At 42.7% G+C, this 18,012-nt stretch overlaps 2 protein-coding genes across 7 annotated transcripts in view; one reads left to right on the top strand and one right to left on the bottom strand.

Moving 5' to 3' along the window:
* Positions 1-1,758: 1,758 nt before the first annotated feature.
* The window catches only part of babam1 (BRISC and BRCA1 A complex member 1), a 25,696-nt gene continuing 9,442 nt past the window's right edge, over positions 1,759-18,012 (bottom strand). The window contains exons 2-11 of one of the 5 annotated variants that reach the window (XM_062395318.1): positions 10,147-10,252; positions 8,384-8,469; positions 4,317-4,774; positions 4,156-4,214; positions 3,949-4,069; positions 3,747-3,825; positions 3,622-3,646; positions 3,398-3,527; positions 3,215-3,301; positions 1,759-2,676 (exon numbers count right to left, since the gene is read on the bottom strand). In XM_062395318.1, the coding sequence (XP_062251302.1) occupies positions 2,476-2,676; positions 3,215-3,301; positions 3,398-3,527; positions 3,622-3,646; positions 3,747-3,825; positions 3,949-4,069; positions 4,156-4,214; positions 4,317-4,760 (1,146 nt within the window). In that variant the 5' untranslated portion in view covers positions 4,761-4,774; positions 8,384-8,469; positions 10,147-10,252 and the 3' untranslated portion in view covers positions 1,759-2,475. Of the gene's footprint in view, positions 2,677-3,214; positions 3,302-3,397; positions 3,528-3,621; positions 3,647-3,746; positions 3,826-3,948; positions 4,070-4,155; positions 4,215-4,316; positions 4,775-5,738; positions 5,890-8,383; positions 8,470-8,605; positions 8,708-10,146; positions 10,253-18,012 lie in introns of those variants that run through there. The other 4 variants (XM_062395317.1, XM_062395320.1, XM_062395316.1 and 1 more) reach the window with 4 other exon arrangements.
* ushbp1 (Usher syndrome 1C binding protein 1) lies at positions 6,319-15,995 on the top strand. 2 transcript variants are annotated; one of them, XM_062395311.1, is made up of 14 exons: positions 6,319-6,521; positions 7,181-7,395; positions 7,489-7,625; positions 7,967-8,130; positions 8,332-8,520; positions 8,629-8,894; positions 9,665-9,805; positions 9,980-10,068; positions 10,172-10,304; positions 10,510-10,744; positions 11,466-11,624; positions 12,134-12,231; positions 12,794-12,901; positions 12,996-15,995. In XM_062395311.1, exons 1-14 carry the CDS (start codon positions 6,516-6,518, stop codon positions 13,159-13,161), a joined length of 2,106 nt encoding a protein of 701 aa, XP_062251295.1. In that variant the 5' UTR covers positions 6,319-6,515; the 3' UTR covers positions 13,162-15,995. The 2 variants fall into 2 exon arrangements, with proteins under 2 accessions (XP_062251295.1, XP_062251294.1); XM_062395310.1 differs by having other exon boundaries at positions 10,169-10,304.

Below are 18,012 nucleotides of genomic sequence, written 5' to 3'. Positions count from 1 at the left end.
TGGACAGGTGGATCTGTCCAGGTTGTTCCCATGCGTGTACCCCGACTCGAACCCAACTACGAGTGGGGAAGATAATGGATGGATACATTAATTATTAGTCATTCTCTCTCATTGAAAAAGCCGGAATCTTTAACATGAAAACATTGTTCATTACAAAAGTTTGATTGCTGGACGAAAGATGTCTCCTCCCGTAGAAGTCAATTTTCCTCACGTGTGCTGTATTGAAACTTTTGAATTGAGTATGAGGCCGTGTGACCAAGTCCAATAAAATGGTCCAAGGTTAGTCTTCTGTGGTTCCACAATGCTGAGATGTTGAGGTTGTATGTGGTTTGATCAAATTCCAAATATATCAAAAAAGGTGTACCTCTGAAATTTAATATAAAGAGTTCTGATCCTTATTTGTGTCAAACTTTACTTTCCAGTTTATCCTGTGCTCATACAGGACCACAGTGTTCCAGGAGCACTGGTTGATCACTGGGTCTTGGGCACAGAACAAAGGAGGAGCCAAAAAAATGATCTGTCACAGAAGCATCTCAGAGGTTAATTGGGGTTTTCGGTCCATAATAATATATCATAGTTTTAAAATAACTTGTGACTATAATCGTCACATAATTGGAGTAGAATGAAAAATACAGCGAAAATGATTGACCTCTGAACTGTGGTGGAGCAGAGGTATTACATCAAACGTAAATACTCAAGTTAGTATGACAAAACTGTAGTAAATATACAGTACTTGAGTAAATGTACCTGGTTATTTTCCACTAGTCTGCATGTGATAGAAACCAGCAATAAGTAAAGATCAACCGTGACTTCACATTTAAATATAGCTGGTACAGAGTGTTGTAGAATTCCAGATGAACAATGTAAACCATTTAAGAAGCAAAAAGAAGAAGGAGAGAAAAAAACAACCAACCCCCCCCAAAAATGCCACCATATCCTGTTCCAGGCCGGCACGGAAAGGAGTCGTGGCTGCGGAGGAGTGAAGGAATGAAAACAATAGGGACCTGTCATTCTTCTGGGATGAGGGAATAACAAATTCTCCCTGCATTACAGATGTAATGGATCCCCCCCCCTCCGCACTGTTGTCCACACTGATGACGTGAGGAACAGTGGACTCTGCCTGGGGAAGGGTGTGAAAGGGGAAAGGTCCTCGGAGCCCAGGGTTTTCCTGCTCCCCATTGTCCCGGTGACAACCTGTCCTCACCGGATAAAAACTAATTTATGAAGGTACGTTCGAGTGACAGAAGATGAGTGACTATCAGGAGTCGGGACAGATGTCGGATCGACCTCGGGACAAAAACAGGAAACCTAATGAGTGTAGCCTGAGATAAAATCCCCTCTTAAGTCCACAGACCTTTAGGGGGAACAGGAAAATATAGAGTTGACACTGAAGTAATATTCGTGCTATAGGTGGATAAGAGATACTATTTTTCAACAATAGATGCAAAGGCGGCTTAATCACTCTGTCATGCAGAGCTCTGGACTCAGCAAAGTGAGCAGGTGAGGATTTATGTGGAAAACTAAACTCAATCACCTCAGCCCTGATCAGAGCAAATTAATTCTATCAAAATGGCCAGTATAGAATATAAAAGATGTACATAGAAATAAGAAAACCCATCCTCCCACAGACCACCAGTGTGCTGAAGAGGAGTTTGAATTCAGAGTGGGTTTTCCCCTAACGAGGGATTCTGCTGCCATCTCCTGACGGAACATCAGCAAGCACAAAATTCAACACAAACTGTACACAGACACGAAAAATCTGATTCAACACATATGTTTGTTTAATATCCAGGAACAGCTTCAAAAAGCTCATCTATACAACGTGTTACAAGTGCAGCTAGACAGACTGTGCCAGAGGCCTTTTCACCATCTGCCCAGTTCAAGGGAAAAATCTAAATCAAACGAGGCCACATTTATATTACTGTACATACTTTCACTGTCTGTGTAACATACAGGAGTGACACGTGATTAAAAACAACCCCTTATAAAATAAAATAAAAATAGATTTTAAAAAAGGCAACAAAAGTTGGAAAAAAAGGGGAAGGAAATATAACTGAAGCCTCCATGATTCAGTTCATCATAACTCGAAAAAGAAACAGTAAGGGAGTATGTTTGAGAAAGTTTTATGCTTCTATTGTATTTATTCTTTCCTAATCTTCTCTTTTTACTTGTGTCCATCTCCTGGAGTCTCTGACATCCTCTTCATCATTCACCTTCAGAGAACTATGATTTTTTTCCCGCTAACAACAAGACTGTTTTATCATTTCCCCATGTAGAACAATAAATGACTCATTTACTGTGACACCATTATAGTGTTGATAGTCACCTTCTTTAGAATTGTTGCTCTGTCACAGGAAATGGGAAACAACCCTCAGTAATGACTTGTACTTGGAAACCCTCCCCAGGCTCTTTTCTGTTGAACTACAGTGTGTACATTTCACAGGGAAGCAGTGCTTTGTGAGTGCGTCCCGTTTTTCAGACTGTTGCCTCAATGTCCTGGGGGTCGTCCCCCTCAAGCAGACTGTAGGACGCATGACTCTGGAAGGGTCTCTGTAAGGGGTGAGCCAGAAGCTTGGCCATGCAGTTGTGCAGCTCGATGGCCGCTCCGCTCAGGGAAACCTCAAAGTGATAGCACACGCCCTTCGAGTCCAGGTTGCAGAAAGAGGTGTAGTTGTCCTGGAGACAGAAAATGGAAATTCATTGAGTGTCAAAGAAGCATAAACACATCTGGGAATCAAATGAGAAATAACAAATACATTTAACTCAGCCCTTCATGCTTTTGAAACCCTTTTTTACACGACTTACCACAAACAAGTGATGGACAAACAAAACTAAAGTGAAAATATCCTCGTTCCATGTAAACTAATTTATGTTAAACTCCCACTATCACTCAGCGCAATTGGCTTAAACACGAGTATCTTTCTCACTTATCATTCCACCTGTTTATAAACAAGCCAGCAGGCTGACTAGAAAGAATTTACTTTACACATAAACTTGACTAGAAACAGACAAATGGCAAAATGCATACAGGAACTGGCAGTGTAGAGAAAAATTGACATATTAAATCTGAATTCATGACCTTTTAATATTTGTTAAGGTCTGTGGAAGGACCCACGTTCACCCTGATTAAATACAAGTCAACTGATCCAAACTACTGAATTGTGTCATGTCACTAACTACCGATGAAACCGACTCCAGCAGCTGTTCCACTCACCCTCCAGCTGGTCTCCTCGCCCTGCTCCTCCACCCCGTTGTGCAGATAAACCACATCAAAGAAAAAATATGGAGACTGCAGCATTTTCTGTAGCAGGACACAAGAACAAGAGAGGATGTCACGACTCAAAGCAGACAACAGTAAAATGAATACTTCAGCACAGATCAGCAGTGTTGTACTCACACTCACGGCCTCAGAAGGGTTGAACTGAAGCTGTCCCGCTTGTCGGCTGTAGATGAGCACGGTCCGCACCACGTACGGCGGCGGGATGGTCTGAACATTCTCCATCAACGGAAGCTCGATCTTCTGGCGGCTAGAAAAAGAAGAGCAGACGATAAGACCCACTGTGAAATCAGCTGTCATGTGTTTTATGAGACCACAAAGAATTTTATCCAGACAGTACTTACATCACACTGAGAAGATCTTCCAGGTCTACGGAAGATAGTTAAGGCTCAAACTGATAAGAGCTGTAATTCCTTTACTGTCCCTGTGGCATGAAATGTAATATAGTTGTTTAAGAATTAAAGGATACTGAAGGTCTCGCACATGTTAGTCTCCAGATCGTAGAGACAGCTGCACAGCTCCCTGGGGTCAGACGTGAAGCCTGACAGCTACACAAGAAGAAACAGATAACATGTCAAAACAAGCAGGGGGGGGGGGGGGATATTGCACAGATAGATCAGACAGACATTACATGTAACATTTGGAAGAGATGAAAGAGTTCCAGGACTCACCCATAGGGCGTCATCATTGACTACAACCAGGGCAAACTCGTGTCTTTTGTCGATCTTGTGTTTGGTTCTGACAAACATCTCGATCATCTTCTGACAGATGTTCAGGGCATTTGTTTTAGACCTAAAGGGAGAGTCAGTCAAATCAGGCAGTGGCCACAAACATGAAGCATTAACAGTGAAATATGAATATATCCAACTGAAACTTACCCATTAAAAGATTCAAGCTTCGGCAATGACATCTCTTCAGAAAGGTCTAAGCAGATAATCTGATACAAGGAAGACAACACAGGTTCAAATCAACTTTGGGCTGAGTTATATTTTTTAATTGATGTGGTGAATCATAAATCATAACTGTAGTGTGGACCTACCACTTTCTCTGGGCAGTTGACACGGGGAACACGGAGCTGGTACTCTGCAGGCGGAGGGACGGAGGCTGTGAGCGTGGGCTGCTGCTGCTGCTGGGGGGGCTTCGGCCTCTCTTTGATTGCAACAGCTGCGGTGGTCAGAGGCGCCGCGGCTCCGGCCGCAGCCGCAACTGCAGCCGCAGGAGGAACCACGGTCTGAGCGACGGCTGTTGAGACGGTGGTTGTGGTCGAACTGGGAGGACTGTCGCTGGTCGACGCCTCGCCCTCCCCCTCCACGCGGCTGCCCACCGCAGGCTGGGAAATGTTCGGGTTGTTGTTGTTGTTGCCGCCCAGGCTGCCGGTGCTGCTGCGGCGGTCCTCAGCCCCTTCAGGGTTGGAGCGTGTCCGAGGTCGCAGCTCCACCAGACGCTCCTCTCCATCCGCTGGCCCGGGCTCTGGGGTCTCCATGGTTCAAGAGGTTACTGAGGAAGTGGAGAGGATGAGTGTGGCGATGCATAATATCTTTTAACGGGAATTTCTTGAACATTTAAACTTCCTAGTTAGTTTATTTTCATCAGACAGCAGAGTGTTGTTAAATATGAGGTTGAAGGAAGGAATCCGCGGACCCAGTACTTACACAGAAGTATTACAGGTCAGGACAAGCTCTAGAAACTCGGAGATAACACAACCAGAAAAGTGAAAATCTGCCTTGCCAATGCTTGCCAAGGCTTCTTACAGGGGAGATGTTCACCTCAAAACTATAGATAAAATGACATCACACATGTGATCTCTGACTATATATGGACATGTACCTAAGATTGACAGACCTGTTGAAACACATTCCTTCTTGACCCATCCATTAACAGGTCAAAGATCATTCCAAGAAGGGAGAAAACTAACAGAACCATCTGAGAATCAGGCCCAATACATGTAAACATGTCATTCTGGTTTATAGCCATGTTGAAAAGATCTGTTAGCTGAATAAACGAAAAAACCTAAATCCTGCTACAGTTAAATCACAGTTGTAAATATAAAATAAAGGTTTTAGCTTCTAAATCTAAACACGAGATCAATCTAAACTGCACCACACATGACATGATCACAATGAAGCTGCAGGAACGACCTCAACTCACTGAGTCGATGCAAAGTTCATCATCACACTTTCAGGAACAAGTCACTAAACAGAATTGTTTAGTGACAGAATACAGGTAAGATTCTCAAAGCGGAAGTAGAGAACCATCACATTCATTGAGGAGAAGTTCACATAGAAACTCAAACTGAGTCCACGAGCTAACACACATTCATCACAGCTGGTGGAGCAGAGTTAGTGACAGTAGCATCTGAGCTGCTAGCATTAGCATTAGTTGGCCATATTTTAGGTACGATTAAGCAGGCGAGTTGTGACGTCTGAAACGTGTCGGGTTTAAATGAAGATCGTAGACTTACGGTAATAACAGGTTGTGTGAAACTTCTATGACTTCATTAACGTGACACTCATTGAAAGTCGCTAAATATTTCCAAGACGAGCTAACAACTGTTTTGAACCGATAACTTCCTGACCGGAAATGACCAAACCCGGAACTACGCAGTCACATGGGCTTATGGGTAATGAAGTTTAAAACCGCAAATCTGCTAATTCCCCCCTTATCTGCAGTATTTGTATTATTACTATACCGCGGGAGTACAACACAATGAAACATTAATAGTACATTAAAAAAATAGCTGCTTATAATCACACATGGTTTTGTAAATAAAGATCTGCTCCTGATTGGTTTAAAAAAAAAGATAAAACTAAAACACTCCACTGTTCATAATGATAATAATAATTATATTCTATATTATAATATATAATAATTATAATAATGCTAATAAAGTGATTCTCACACCAACAAGTTTCTAATGAAATTACATTAGACTGCATATTTATCATTTTGTGCGAGCAGGATGTCCAGAGTTCACAGCATCGGCCCTCGTCTGCCACTAATCAAACATGGAAGCCAAAACAGGAAAGGACACGGCGTGACAGGGAATGGGTGGGGATGACTTTCTAAGTGTTTTCCACTTACTTCATTGATCACACGAGACGGGCAGACGTGCAGAAAGCAGACTGTCGCACGACTGACTGACTATTGGAAAATGTAATTACAGCAGAACAAACTGTCAGAACCGAAGACCTCCTCATAGTATGAGAAACCACTGCTGCTGGGATCGAGATTGAGAAGTATGGAGGTGAGTTATGTCTCTGTGTTACCTTGAAAATGTGTCATTTAAACATCGGGGACGTTGTGTTGCACGACCTGTAAAGCAAAGTTGACCACCAGCGATAAAGCCTTTCCCAGTGCACACTACAATAAGCTCTGTAATGTGACTGGGAATAGATGGGTGGTAGGCATTAGAAATTCGAAATATGTTGCCATTTATAATCTACATGTTGTTATTTATGTGTTAAAAGATGTCATATCCAGTTAATGGTGGTATAACATTTTAGACATTTTGTTGTATGTATGTATAATTTCATTTAAATGAAGCCGACATTTGTCCATAACAAAAGATGGTTCGGTCCACAAATATTTGCGAAGCAGGAAGTTGGATCTCAGGATGTTTTAGTTTCCCCCCTTTCCGCTGCTTAAACAATAGCTGCTAAACAGCAGAGCAACAATGTCTGGTCCAAGAGCATTACAGGCTATTTTACGTGGATGCATTCTGGGGGATTTTCTTCCTTTAATTAAGAGCCAATCTTCCCTGGATGGCTTTACACAGGCAGTAGGTAATCGAATGAGCAGAACTGTGCAAAAAATATATATTATTATAATAGAATAAAACTGCTAAAAACGAATTACTTTAATAGATCTAAAAAGGTTGATTGTCACATCCCCATGTTCCTGCAGGACTCCAGCCTGGTCAGATGTGACAGTCTCGAAGCTGGGTCAGGGTGTAACAGGGAGGTGATTGACCACATGAACTTTGACATTGAGGGCTCTGACCCCATAGCAAACCTCGAGCCCTCACCAGCAGAACTGGCTCAGTGTGAGGCTGAAGTAGGGACCCTGCTCAACATCATCGCTGAACTGAACAAGAAGATGGGCTCATTGAAGCCCCCAAGGTAACATTAATGGAGTATCTGATCAGATGTATGAAAAGCTTATAGCCTAGGAGGTGGTTACGAGTAAAAATGGTTTCTACTCTTCCTCTGCAGTGAACCAGGGGACCTGAGACCAACAGGACTATCCAGGCCTTTGGTTCCTGACCTTCTGTCTCACAGACTCGTCAGAAGAAGCCCAGAGAGACAAACTGCTTCTGCTGCCGCATCGAAATCTCCACTGACTGACAGAGGTTGGCACCAGCACTGTATAACTTTAACTGTGTTCAGTAAACCTCATCCTTAAATCCTGTGCCCCTGTGCTATATTTCCTCCCACCAGAAAAGACAAGAACCAAATGAACCCAAAAGCATGTTTTATGTCTGAAAGAACAACTGATGTATTATTTTCAAATATTCTTTCTAAATCTGTAAAATACACTAAGTTATCTTAAAGAGAAGCAAACACACAGTAAGTTAAGATCGGCAAAAGAGATTCTCATACTTTTGTGTTAAAGAAAATGTTATTCCTTCATGTAAAAATTGGAAACTGCCTCTCATTTTGTTTGGCTGCATGTCTATTTTTCTTCCACTAGTGGGCGGTGGTGTAGTCTGGACAAAGCTGCAGGAGGTGTTATCATCCGTGGAGGACTCCATCAGCTGTAGAAGAAACTGGGCCGCCCCCATCACCACCTCTGACCACGAGAGGCACAAAGAGCATCTGAGAGCAGCTCAGGAGAGCCGGGTCAAAGCCACTCAGGTGCTGATACATCATGAGTCAATAACCTGTTAGGTCACACATCATCGACGAATCTTTCAAAAGCAACTTGATCCACAGAATTATTAGTTTTGGCCATTTGACTACATTTAATGGATCAGTCTTAGAGATAAATACCCTGATTCTCAGGTTCTCTTTAGGCTCCCATCAACCCCTTAAGTAACTTTGTCTCACTGGTTGCAGATATTAGAGGAGATGGAAAACGAGTTTGGGATTTCTTGCCCATCGGTCTTACCGAAGGAACTTTATCAGGGGGACATCCTGGATCTGGAGAAACACGACTCTCCTCTCAGAGGCATCTTGCACAGTCACCAGGAGGAGCTGGGGAGAGCACAAAGCACCATCAGCCAGATGGAAGAGGAAAGGAACAAGGTGGGAACTACTCCGTTTATGACAAGGATAAGGTTAAAAATGTAAAGAAAGATGATACTGGAGGTCATAGTGTTGTTTGAAATACAAGACAATTCTCTTGTCTTCCAGCTGGTGAGTCTCCACAAGGCCTGGCGTTCAGGCAGCCGCTCTCCTTCCTTCTGGTCCACGACTGGAGCTCTCAGTCCAGACGTGGGCTCTCCTCCCTTCCCCGGTTCTCCTTCCTTCCCTGGTTCTCCTTTACTGCGCAGAAGAACATCAAGAGCTCTTACACCTCTGTCTGCTGCTGGAGACGGCTCTCCGCTGGGCTCTGTCAACTCAGGCAGCCCCTGTCCCAGCCCCATCAGCCTGGAGACTGAGACAGAGCGACTGAACAGGTGAGTGTGAGGAGCAGCCCGGGATGTTTCCAGATGCTGAGGAGACTTATATTCAAATGACTGAATAGATTCTTTCTGTCCAATGACAGCCAGCATTTATTACATATTGTAAATAAGTAAAATAGAAAAAACTGTGTATGGAAACCAATTTTTGTTTCTCTATGGTTTTTTAAAGCTATATTTATACTGTAGATATACTCCCACATATATTATGTAAAGCTTGTAGAGTAGACTAGGTTTAAGGCCTAATACAAAACTATAAGGTTCTTTGAGTTCGCATGTTCTCCCCCTCTCACTCTGGCTCCTCCCACAGCACAAAGACGTAGACTGGGGTTAGGTTGATTGAAGACTCTAAATATACCTAGGGTATGAATGTTAGCGTGAATGGTTATTTGTCTCTGTATGTTGGTCCTTCAATATGATGGCAACCTGTTCTGGATGTACGCAGCCCCTCTGGTCCAATGTCAGCTGGGATTGGCTCCAGCTCCCCCTGACCTTTAAAGGATAAGTGGTATAGATGATTGATGGATTTTTTTGTTTCAATTTGACAAGTAGCCAATACAATTTGGCTGGAATAATCATCCTGAACGTCTCAGAAGCCAGAAACCAGTGATTGTCTGAGGGTGAGCTCAACCAATCTAGTAGTAGTGTCCTGAAGTGTTTCTTCTTCCACAGCTGCTTTATTATTTGTGAAATTACAAATTAATCAATTTGTGAAGTTATTCAGCCCATCTCTTCCTCTTAAGATGTTCCTTCTCCCTCTCGTGCAGGTACATCGAGAGGCTGAAGGCCAGAAACGAGCGTCTGACAGCAGCTCTGGAGCGGAGGAAGGGAGAGTCGGAGCAGATCAGCGTTACTCTCAGCAGACTCGAGTCTGACTGCTCTGCCTTGCAGACGGCTCTCAAATACTGGTACTCGCACAAAATACACCTGTCACACCAGTTTAAAGGTCTATTCTTTGTCAGTTTTACAATGTTGTTTGACGTGTGTCACAACAACAAATCTAACAATCAATCTAAAAAGATTGAGTTGAGTTTTTCTCATCTTGTGAGGACCTGTTTTGTTTTTGTGGACATGATTGACAGTGAGGAGTGTGAAGAGGCCTACAGTGAGCTACTGTCACTTTATGAAGCCCAGAAGCAGCAGAGCATTCCTCTGCAGACGGACCCAGCAGGTGTTTGAATACCACTTTTCACCACTGCTTGCACTCATAAACAATGCAGGTTATAAACACACACACAGTGGGACTCACAGCTTTTTCCCCCTCTCATCAGAAGAGGTCAGTGACAGTCAGCAGCCCGACAGTCCATCGTCTGAGCTGAGAAACATGGGAAGTGAGGAGCTGTCCACCTCCTTCTCTAGAGCAGGGGTCACAGAGGAGACAGAAACCCAGAGTCACACAGGGCAGAGGTGAGGTCATTAAGTACTGTTACACAATCAAGCTACATAACAGGATTGGTTAGAAAAGAGAGAAAGAAACCCAAAGATTAACGGTTATGTAGACTAAAAGATATTAGAGATGGCTCAGTGCAGTGAGAAAATAATAAAGAAATCAGATATGAACATTTCCTGGCCCATGTTTTCGTCTAATCAGTCACTACCTGTAACTCCACAGGTCACCTGAGCTGGCGAATCGAGAGGCTACTCTCCGTCAGCAGATTGAGCGTCTGAAGAGGGAGCGGGCGGCCATTAGCCTCCCTAAACCTAAACAGCAGCAAGAGAGCCAACTGAGCACTGAAACCAGTCACCGAGCTGGGCCCAGAGGGGGACACGTGACCAGAGACAACGTCAGACCTCTTGATGCCAAGAAAGAGAAGGCTTCCGTCTTCTATGAACTCATTTCTGTCAGGGTAGGAGCTGTGTGCTTACAGTCTGTGTTTATATTTGTACAATGAACTGTCGAGATGATGTCTTGACCAAAAAACTAAAAGAAGGACCTCTTAAAATATTGCTGCAAGGACCAGACGAGAGGAAATTTGACGTTTGCATCATCTTTGCAGGCAAAATAAACTTTGCTCTAAATAACACCACCCTTAGTCTCACAATCCTCAAACACATGTGGGTATACACAGGAACGTGTTGGTACTGCTGATACATCTCTGAGGTCAGAGAGTTCTAGTAAAGCATGAAGTGACTGATCCCTGATTACTGCCACCAAGGAGGTCATGTTTCACTCCTGTCTGTGTGTATAGTTATAACCAAGATTACACAGATTACGAGAAGATGGTTTCCATGAAACTTGGTGGAGGGATGCAGTGAGGGGCAGGAAAGAACTCATACTGTGGATCCAAATCAGGGGAAGCGGTGGTGACTCAAGTGAATGAAACCTTCATGTATTGCTAATGGGGAGAGATTAATTCATGAACACAATACAAAATGTATTTTTAAATGGTATGAGTTCAAAATCATACAATAGTACATGCATTGAGGACTTTGAACTTCAGACTCAGAAATGGAGGTAAAACCTGATAGTTTACATCTTGTGATCTGCCCACCATTGGGGACGCTCTTCCTTCACAGCTTTGTAAATCTTTAAACACTGTGGTTAATGTTTTAACAGTTTTGTTTCAGGAAGAGATGTCAGATCTGAGATCTCTAATCCGCCTCAAAGAGAAGGAGCTGAGGTGCCTTGAGTGGAGTTTAATGGCCCAGAAAGCTCAGGAAGCAGCTGGAGTCTTTGTGCCAGAAAGTCTCCGAGAGGAGCAGGAGGATCGTAAGACTGAGAAACAGGTAGGACACACTCGTGCAGCAGCAACAGAGGCTTTTTTTTTTGTTTTAATTCAAATAAAACAAAGTCAAGGTGAAAAGAGCAAGAGGGAGCAGGACTTCGGTCCACTGTGACCGACCCGATTCAAATCTGGCTGTTCCACGTGGGAAATCACACGTCTACCAAAGCAGAATCCCTTCAGGCCATGAAGGGTATTTTGGTTCCACAAGGTCTTCTGCTGCACCAAGCACCTTTGTCGAATGACGTACAACTGAACAGCTACTTAACGCTAACACAACTTTCTGTCTCTCTGTGATCTTACACCGCACAGGTTTGGTTTTCAGATTTTCTTTAACAAAGTGTTTTGATCTGCGCATGGTCAGATCTCAGGTTGTGTACACTTCCTGATTCCTACTTCATCATTATTTTAACTAATTTCAGAGGACTGTGTAAACCACGTTCTCTCCTCGTGTTAGGTTGAATGCAAATGACTTTATTGATGTTTGAAGATAATCTGTCTGCTCTGTTTCAGAGGTTCTGTGAGGCTACAGCTAAACTGGGTAGTGACGGGGACATTGTTGAAGCCCGAACCAGATCCATTCTGAAAGAGCTGCAGGGCGTCCTACAAAGGTGACGTATTCTGTCCTAAATACTGCATCCCCAATTCAACCAGCTGAAATAGTTTCAATAAAATAATTTATCAAAGGGAACATACAATCTATTATATTATTATTATATAAGATTTGAGAGGTGAGACAAATCTAAACAAGGTGACAGAAACTTGGTCCTTATAGATTCTCTGACATATTGTCACCCGATAAAATCTGATTAAGATTCAAAACATGCACTTAATGGATGTCCTCAGTGTAAAATGAATCATCCGAGTAGACACTGCTGGTTTCGATCTGTTGCTTGGAAACAACATCAGCAAAGCCACAGACCTTGGACATAAACAGCTTCTCATTCATTCTGTCAATCAGGCGCTTCACAGAGCGTCCTCTCTCTCATCCGATCTCGAGCTGTGAATACTTCTTAACAAAGCTGCTGCTGTTAACAGTCTTCAGCAGGTCAATGACACACCATTAAAACATTCACGACTCTTCTTCGGGGACATATCTTCTGTGTCTCAAGCAGAAACATCTTGACAGAACATCCTCTCTTCTGTCGTATCTAATATTACGTTTGCTTTCAGGGAACAAGCCCTGAAGAAGAGATTAGCTTTAGTCCATGACTCATCGAACACACCTCTCTCAGACAGAAGAGACAGCGGAGAGTTTGCAAGGCTCACACAGGCTCACAGGTAAAAAGCCCTTAAAAAAGTATTTCATCCCCGTCCTTATGCAACCCAACTGAATCTGAAAAGAACTAATTTGATCTTGTGTGTTCTGTTCCAGTAAAGCCTTGAGCTCATACCGGCAGATTCGCAGGAAGTACCGGGAGCAAGTATGGAGGCTGGAGCAGAAAGTGGCGGCCATGACGGACAGCAACCGCAATCAGGGTGGGGCGTCCAAAGCTGCAGGGGAGGCCGTGGAGTGGAGGAGGGAAGAGACTGTTCTGTGATTCAGTCAGAGAATCAGCACAGCCAAGTCATACAGTTTAGATTTCTACTGTGTTCAAGTCACTTAAAAACAACATATAAATATATATATATATATATATATATATAGTTTATATTCTTATATATCCGTATATCCTGCTAATTGCCTTGACTGACGGTGTAAGGGACATTTATGACCAAGCCCAATCTATTTGAACTAAAACACAAGAAGCTTTGTATTCTCCTTGTCCATGTTGATAAAAGCATTCAAACATTCACAATGTGGAGAAAGCATGTGAACCCTGAGGCTGATGACATCAAGAAGCTTACTGGAGTCAGGAGTTAGCAAACCAGTCGTAAGTGTAGATATTCATCTGTGCAGGCTTAAACAGCAACCGGTTTCTTATTGGGGATGATTTAGTACCTCGGCTGCTCACACCTGTTTCTCAGGAATGTTTAAAATCAAAGTTATTTTGTCTATGGGCTCTTTAAACACAGAGCATCCTTTGCAACTCTGTCCGAACCGGGAGAGCTGGAACATCTTTGTTACTGAGTCCAACAACACAAACTGGATATTATTTTTCCTGGCCTCTCTCTGTCAACCCAGTGAGGACATGTGAAGCAGTCGGTTGAGGCATTGATCGGCTCTGGAGGGGTAAATATAGAGCAGGTTGGGCAGTAGAACATGGAAATGCAGTGAATTCCCCCTGTTCAACCCCTTGTGAGAGTAGCCAATAAACCAAACAGGATTCCAGAGCTTAACTTGTCTAGCAGGACTCACACATCACAAGACACATTCCTTATTTCAGAGAAATAGCTGTCATGCCGGCTTGAATGTGTTGGGCTGACTCAAGGTCTGAGACCACTGAGGATCGCGGGACTGACCTCCACAGCGCACATGTCCTTTTCCTTTTTTTCCCATACAAGCTGACTCAATAAAGCCTCGGCTGGCCGGCTGTGCTTCCGTGACAATGCTCCCAGAAAGGAGGGGGATGGAGGCCGGGACAATGGCTGATGTGCACACAAAATGTACGGCCAGCCCATTTGTCTTCTTTGCACTTTCATAGTTCTCTCCACCTTGATCTATTTGCCTTCACTCACTAGTCAGTTCAACCAAATTAAAGACAAACCCCCCCCCCCCCTCTCTTGTGGTATCCAGACATGCAGATGTACTTTGGAATCCATGGATTTGTCACAGGTTGCATGTCTGTGAGTTGTATTCAGTGAAACTAAAAAAACAACAGTATGTGCTGATTGAAATGAAAGAAATTCATTTTCAATTTTCAAAGTCTCTGCAGCCTCGTATGGGTCCCGAACGCCAGGTTGGGAAATGCTGCATTAATGTTTTTTGGGTAATTTCAGGAAAATATTGAATAACATGACTGCTTTGTTTCACAACCATGACCTCTCCGTGGACAGAATACCTCTGTCCATTAGTCTGCTTGTTTGTTTGTGTAATCTCATTTAAGATTATACAAAAACGACCAAACAGATTACCAACAATCTTGGAATGGGTCAGGGAAGAATCCATTTAATTTTGGTGCGGAGCCGGGAACTTTGTTTTTTAATCACTTTCTTTGACACTGTAAGAATTTGACATTTTCAGTGATTTCCAACATAATACCTCATTCATGTAAATTGAAAAAACGAGGCACATTATAGAGCATTATGACATATTATAACTGATTTATTTAAGTGTGTGCATTTGGGTGCAGCTTCATTGAATTTAAGGGGACTATCGGGAATTGGCAGAGGTATGTGCTTTACATTACATTCCATTATGTGCTCTGTTAAGTGCTCTTCTGGTTATATGTAGTACACCACAAATGTCAAACGCAATTCGAATTGACGGTCTTGAATGATGCAGATCTCTTAACACATGGACACACCTAGTAATCTACACCACAAGAGGAATCTGGAACTAGTTTGTTTTTGAATCAACCCTTTGAAGGCTTATCGCTTCTCAACTCCTCATATCCATCTTCTTCTATTTACATCTCACTGATACCTCAATTTCTCTGCCTCTTACCCTCCACCCCCATCTTCTCTCCTGGCTCATCTCTCAATCATATCAGTCCCCTCTCCCCCCTCCAGCCGACCCTGTGCCCTGACCTACCCGAGCCAGTCAGCTGCAGCTGTGACCGCCGGTCAGGAGGTTAAGGCAAAGGTTGAGTGTCACACCCACAGGGTCACAATGATGCCTGGCTGTTGTGTTATCCTGTGAATGGAAGGTTCACAGTGCCAGACGATCTGGCGAGTCCCTGAAGCCCTGACTCTTGCCTGAGTTTGCCCTTTCCCGAGCAAAGGTCAGCGCGCGGGGCCTGTCCTCTGCACTGCCCCCATACCTCCAGGTCACCATCGCTATTGTTGTAATAGCTGCCATTAGAGCAGATGATACAATTATCGGTCCATTTTGTGTGTCTTCTCTCTGAGGTCTGTAATGAGCCTCTGAGTTCATCACAGCTTTTTAGATGACAGGACTGCTGTAACCTCAGGATGAGTCTTATATCAAAGGGAACAGAAAAAGGTAAAATAAGACAAAACAGCATTGAACTAACTTGAATGAAAGTATTTAGTGCAACATCAAGTACAGCCTCATGTGTGGTGATATATAATTACCGTTCCATGCCATGATTTCAACAGTTTCACTGCCAAACTGTCACAATATATACCTCAATTATATGTGTGAGTGATATACAGCACTATCATATTGTAAGAATATTACTGCTGATGATTAATATGACCAAAAGTGTTAATATATATAAATAAAATAATTTTGCCTTTTTTTTTTAAATCTGGTCGAGGTGAAGCTAATTTGAATCATATAAAATGTATGCATTTTAGGATATTAAATATCTTGTATATGAAAGTGTTGTTGTTTTTTTATCATATTATTCTTTATTGCTTCCAAAAACAGAGTAGACAAAAAGCACTCTAACAGAAAGAAAGAAAGACCTTCACAAGTAAATTTCATAAAGCTAATAAAAAAACATATTTCCATTCTTATATACTCAATGTCTGGAGGTTTTATATATGACAATAAAAGTACCATATTTGATTTGTGCATCCAAACTGTAACTTGAAAAGTAACTAGCAACCACAGCTAATATATGTATATAATCTAAGTATAAATGATTCTGAAATGTGTGGAAATAAGTAAAGTGGAACCTCTTCATCACTTTTTTGAGTAAATGAATCCATCACTTGAACTCATTGAACTGCCGGAGCTGTTATAAATCGTTCTAACACAAATATCACTTAAACATGTTTTTAAATCATCTGAGTAGCATTAACGTAACCTTGGTTTAACCTTGACCCCACATGAAAGTGTAGAAGGTCTAATCTAATCTCCCTCCTGATAAGGTTACTGAAGAAACCGCCTGTGAAGAAATGTGAATTGAAAAACAGTTTGTTACAGTGCACCACTGACCGAGGACGATAAGAAAGTTAAACAGCATGAGGCCTTAATGATTCTGTTATTCTAATGGTCGGTCTTTTTGTGAAGGTGTAAGAGCTGAAACAAACGACGTGCTCACTTCTATTCGCCACATTTCTGGACAGATTTCTCCCCCCACATGTTACAGCCAGTCCGGCAGTGTTTTTAGGGCCTGGGAAAAATACCCGAAGCATTATTAAACAGCGACAGAGGATGTCAATCAGTGTGGGGGTGGAAGCAATCACACACACAAGGACAAGCTGGGGGGGCGGGGGGATGGTGACCCAGGGGTTTAGGGTCAACTCATTTATTCTCTGCATCCGTTCCTCATTTTAATACGTTGTCCCTCTGTAAGCTGTATAAAGAGATCATAGCTTGTACCTTCATCCCTGTGCCCTTTCTTTCTTAAAGCCATTAGCTCACCTGTCACAACCACTCCATATCCCTTCTCATCTCCTCCTCCTCTCCATACCTCTCTCTCTCTGTTCCCTGCGCTGTGCGGCGGGACGCTGACATGCTGACCTGACACCTCTCTCCTGAGCCTTCTGACCCCGTCTGCCCGTGTAGAGGTCAGGACGGTGGGGCGCTATCGGCGTTGGACGAGTGCGAAAGAGATTTGACCTCAATCAAACGGCCTATCACATCCGCTTTGTGCTCTCACCCACTTAAATAATGACGGCAAACGGCTCGAGCCAAAAGGCCACCTCAGCATTGCTGAAATAAAGAGTGAGACCTTGTTGCATCTCATTGTTGTCTGGTGACATTAAGGGGATTTTCATGCCCGAGATCCTAGCATAGGATTGCATGCTTGTCAGTACATTGTTTAATGCCTGAATTGCATCCCGTTGGATCGATGCTGCAATAAGCATCAAAACATTTTTATCATTTGTAATAATTGAAACATTGACATTTTAAATTTGTGACACTTAAATGAGATTACAGTCTGGGGCTTGGCCTTTAAACCATGATCTATGAAAGGATTATCCTGTAAAATGTTTCCGTCATTCAACAGATTATCCGTGAAATGAAGATTGAAGCGTCACAGTCAGATTCAAGGCTATGACGCAGGGATTATAATAATTATAAATATATGTATATATTATAAGAATTTATGAAGGAATCTTACTGGCTATCCAATATTGTTAGCTTTTTGGATTTCATTTCATATTCTATGCTTTCACTAGAGAGTGTGACACCGTGCACAGCCAGACTCACAGCAGGGATGTTGTGGTATTTAGTTGGTGCGTTAAACCTCCAGACCTCCAGGGCAATCCATCTTTTCAGAGGAATGTGTGTTTTTTCTGTTGCAGCAGATCACAAAAGTCTACTTGCAGAGACTTGAATATTGATTGAGATGGATTTTTTTTAATAATTGTCAAAGTTGTTTTCTCATCATATGTTTACAACACATCACTAATGCATGTGAACCTGTGTTCAA

This window comes from Platichthys flesus, chromosome 9 (genome assembly GCF_949316205.1).
Source record: "Platichthys flesus chromosome 9, fPlaFle2.1, whole genome shotgun sequence".
NCBI lineage: Eukaryota > Metazoa > Chordata > Actinopteri > Pleuronectiformes > Pleuronectidae > Platichthys > Platichthys flesus.
This window is presented reverse-complemented; position numbering and strand designations above follow the sequence as displayed.

What these genes read in the sequence shown, in the direction of transcription:
- ushbp1 (XM_062395310.1), top strand. An exon ending in GAGACAGAGCGACTGAACAG is followed by an intron (nt 8,895 to 9,664) that starts GTGAGTGTGAGG and finishes CCTCTCGTGCAG; the next exon opens with GTACATCGAGAGGCTGAAGG. An exon ending in CAGACGGCTCTCAAATACTG is followed by an intron (nt 9,806 to 9,979) that starts GTACTCGCACAA and finishes CATGATTGACAG; the next exon opens with TGAGGAGTGTGAAGAGGCCT.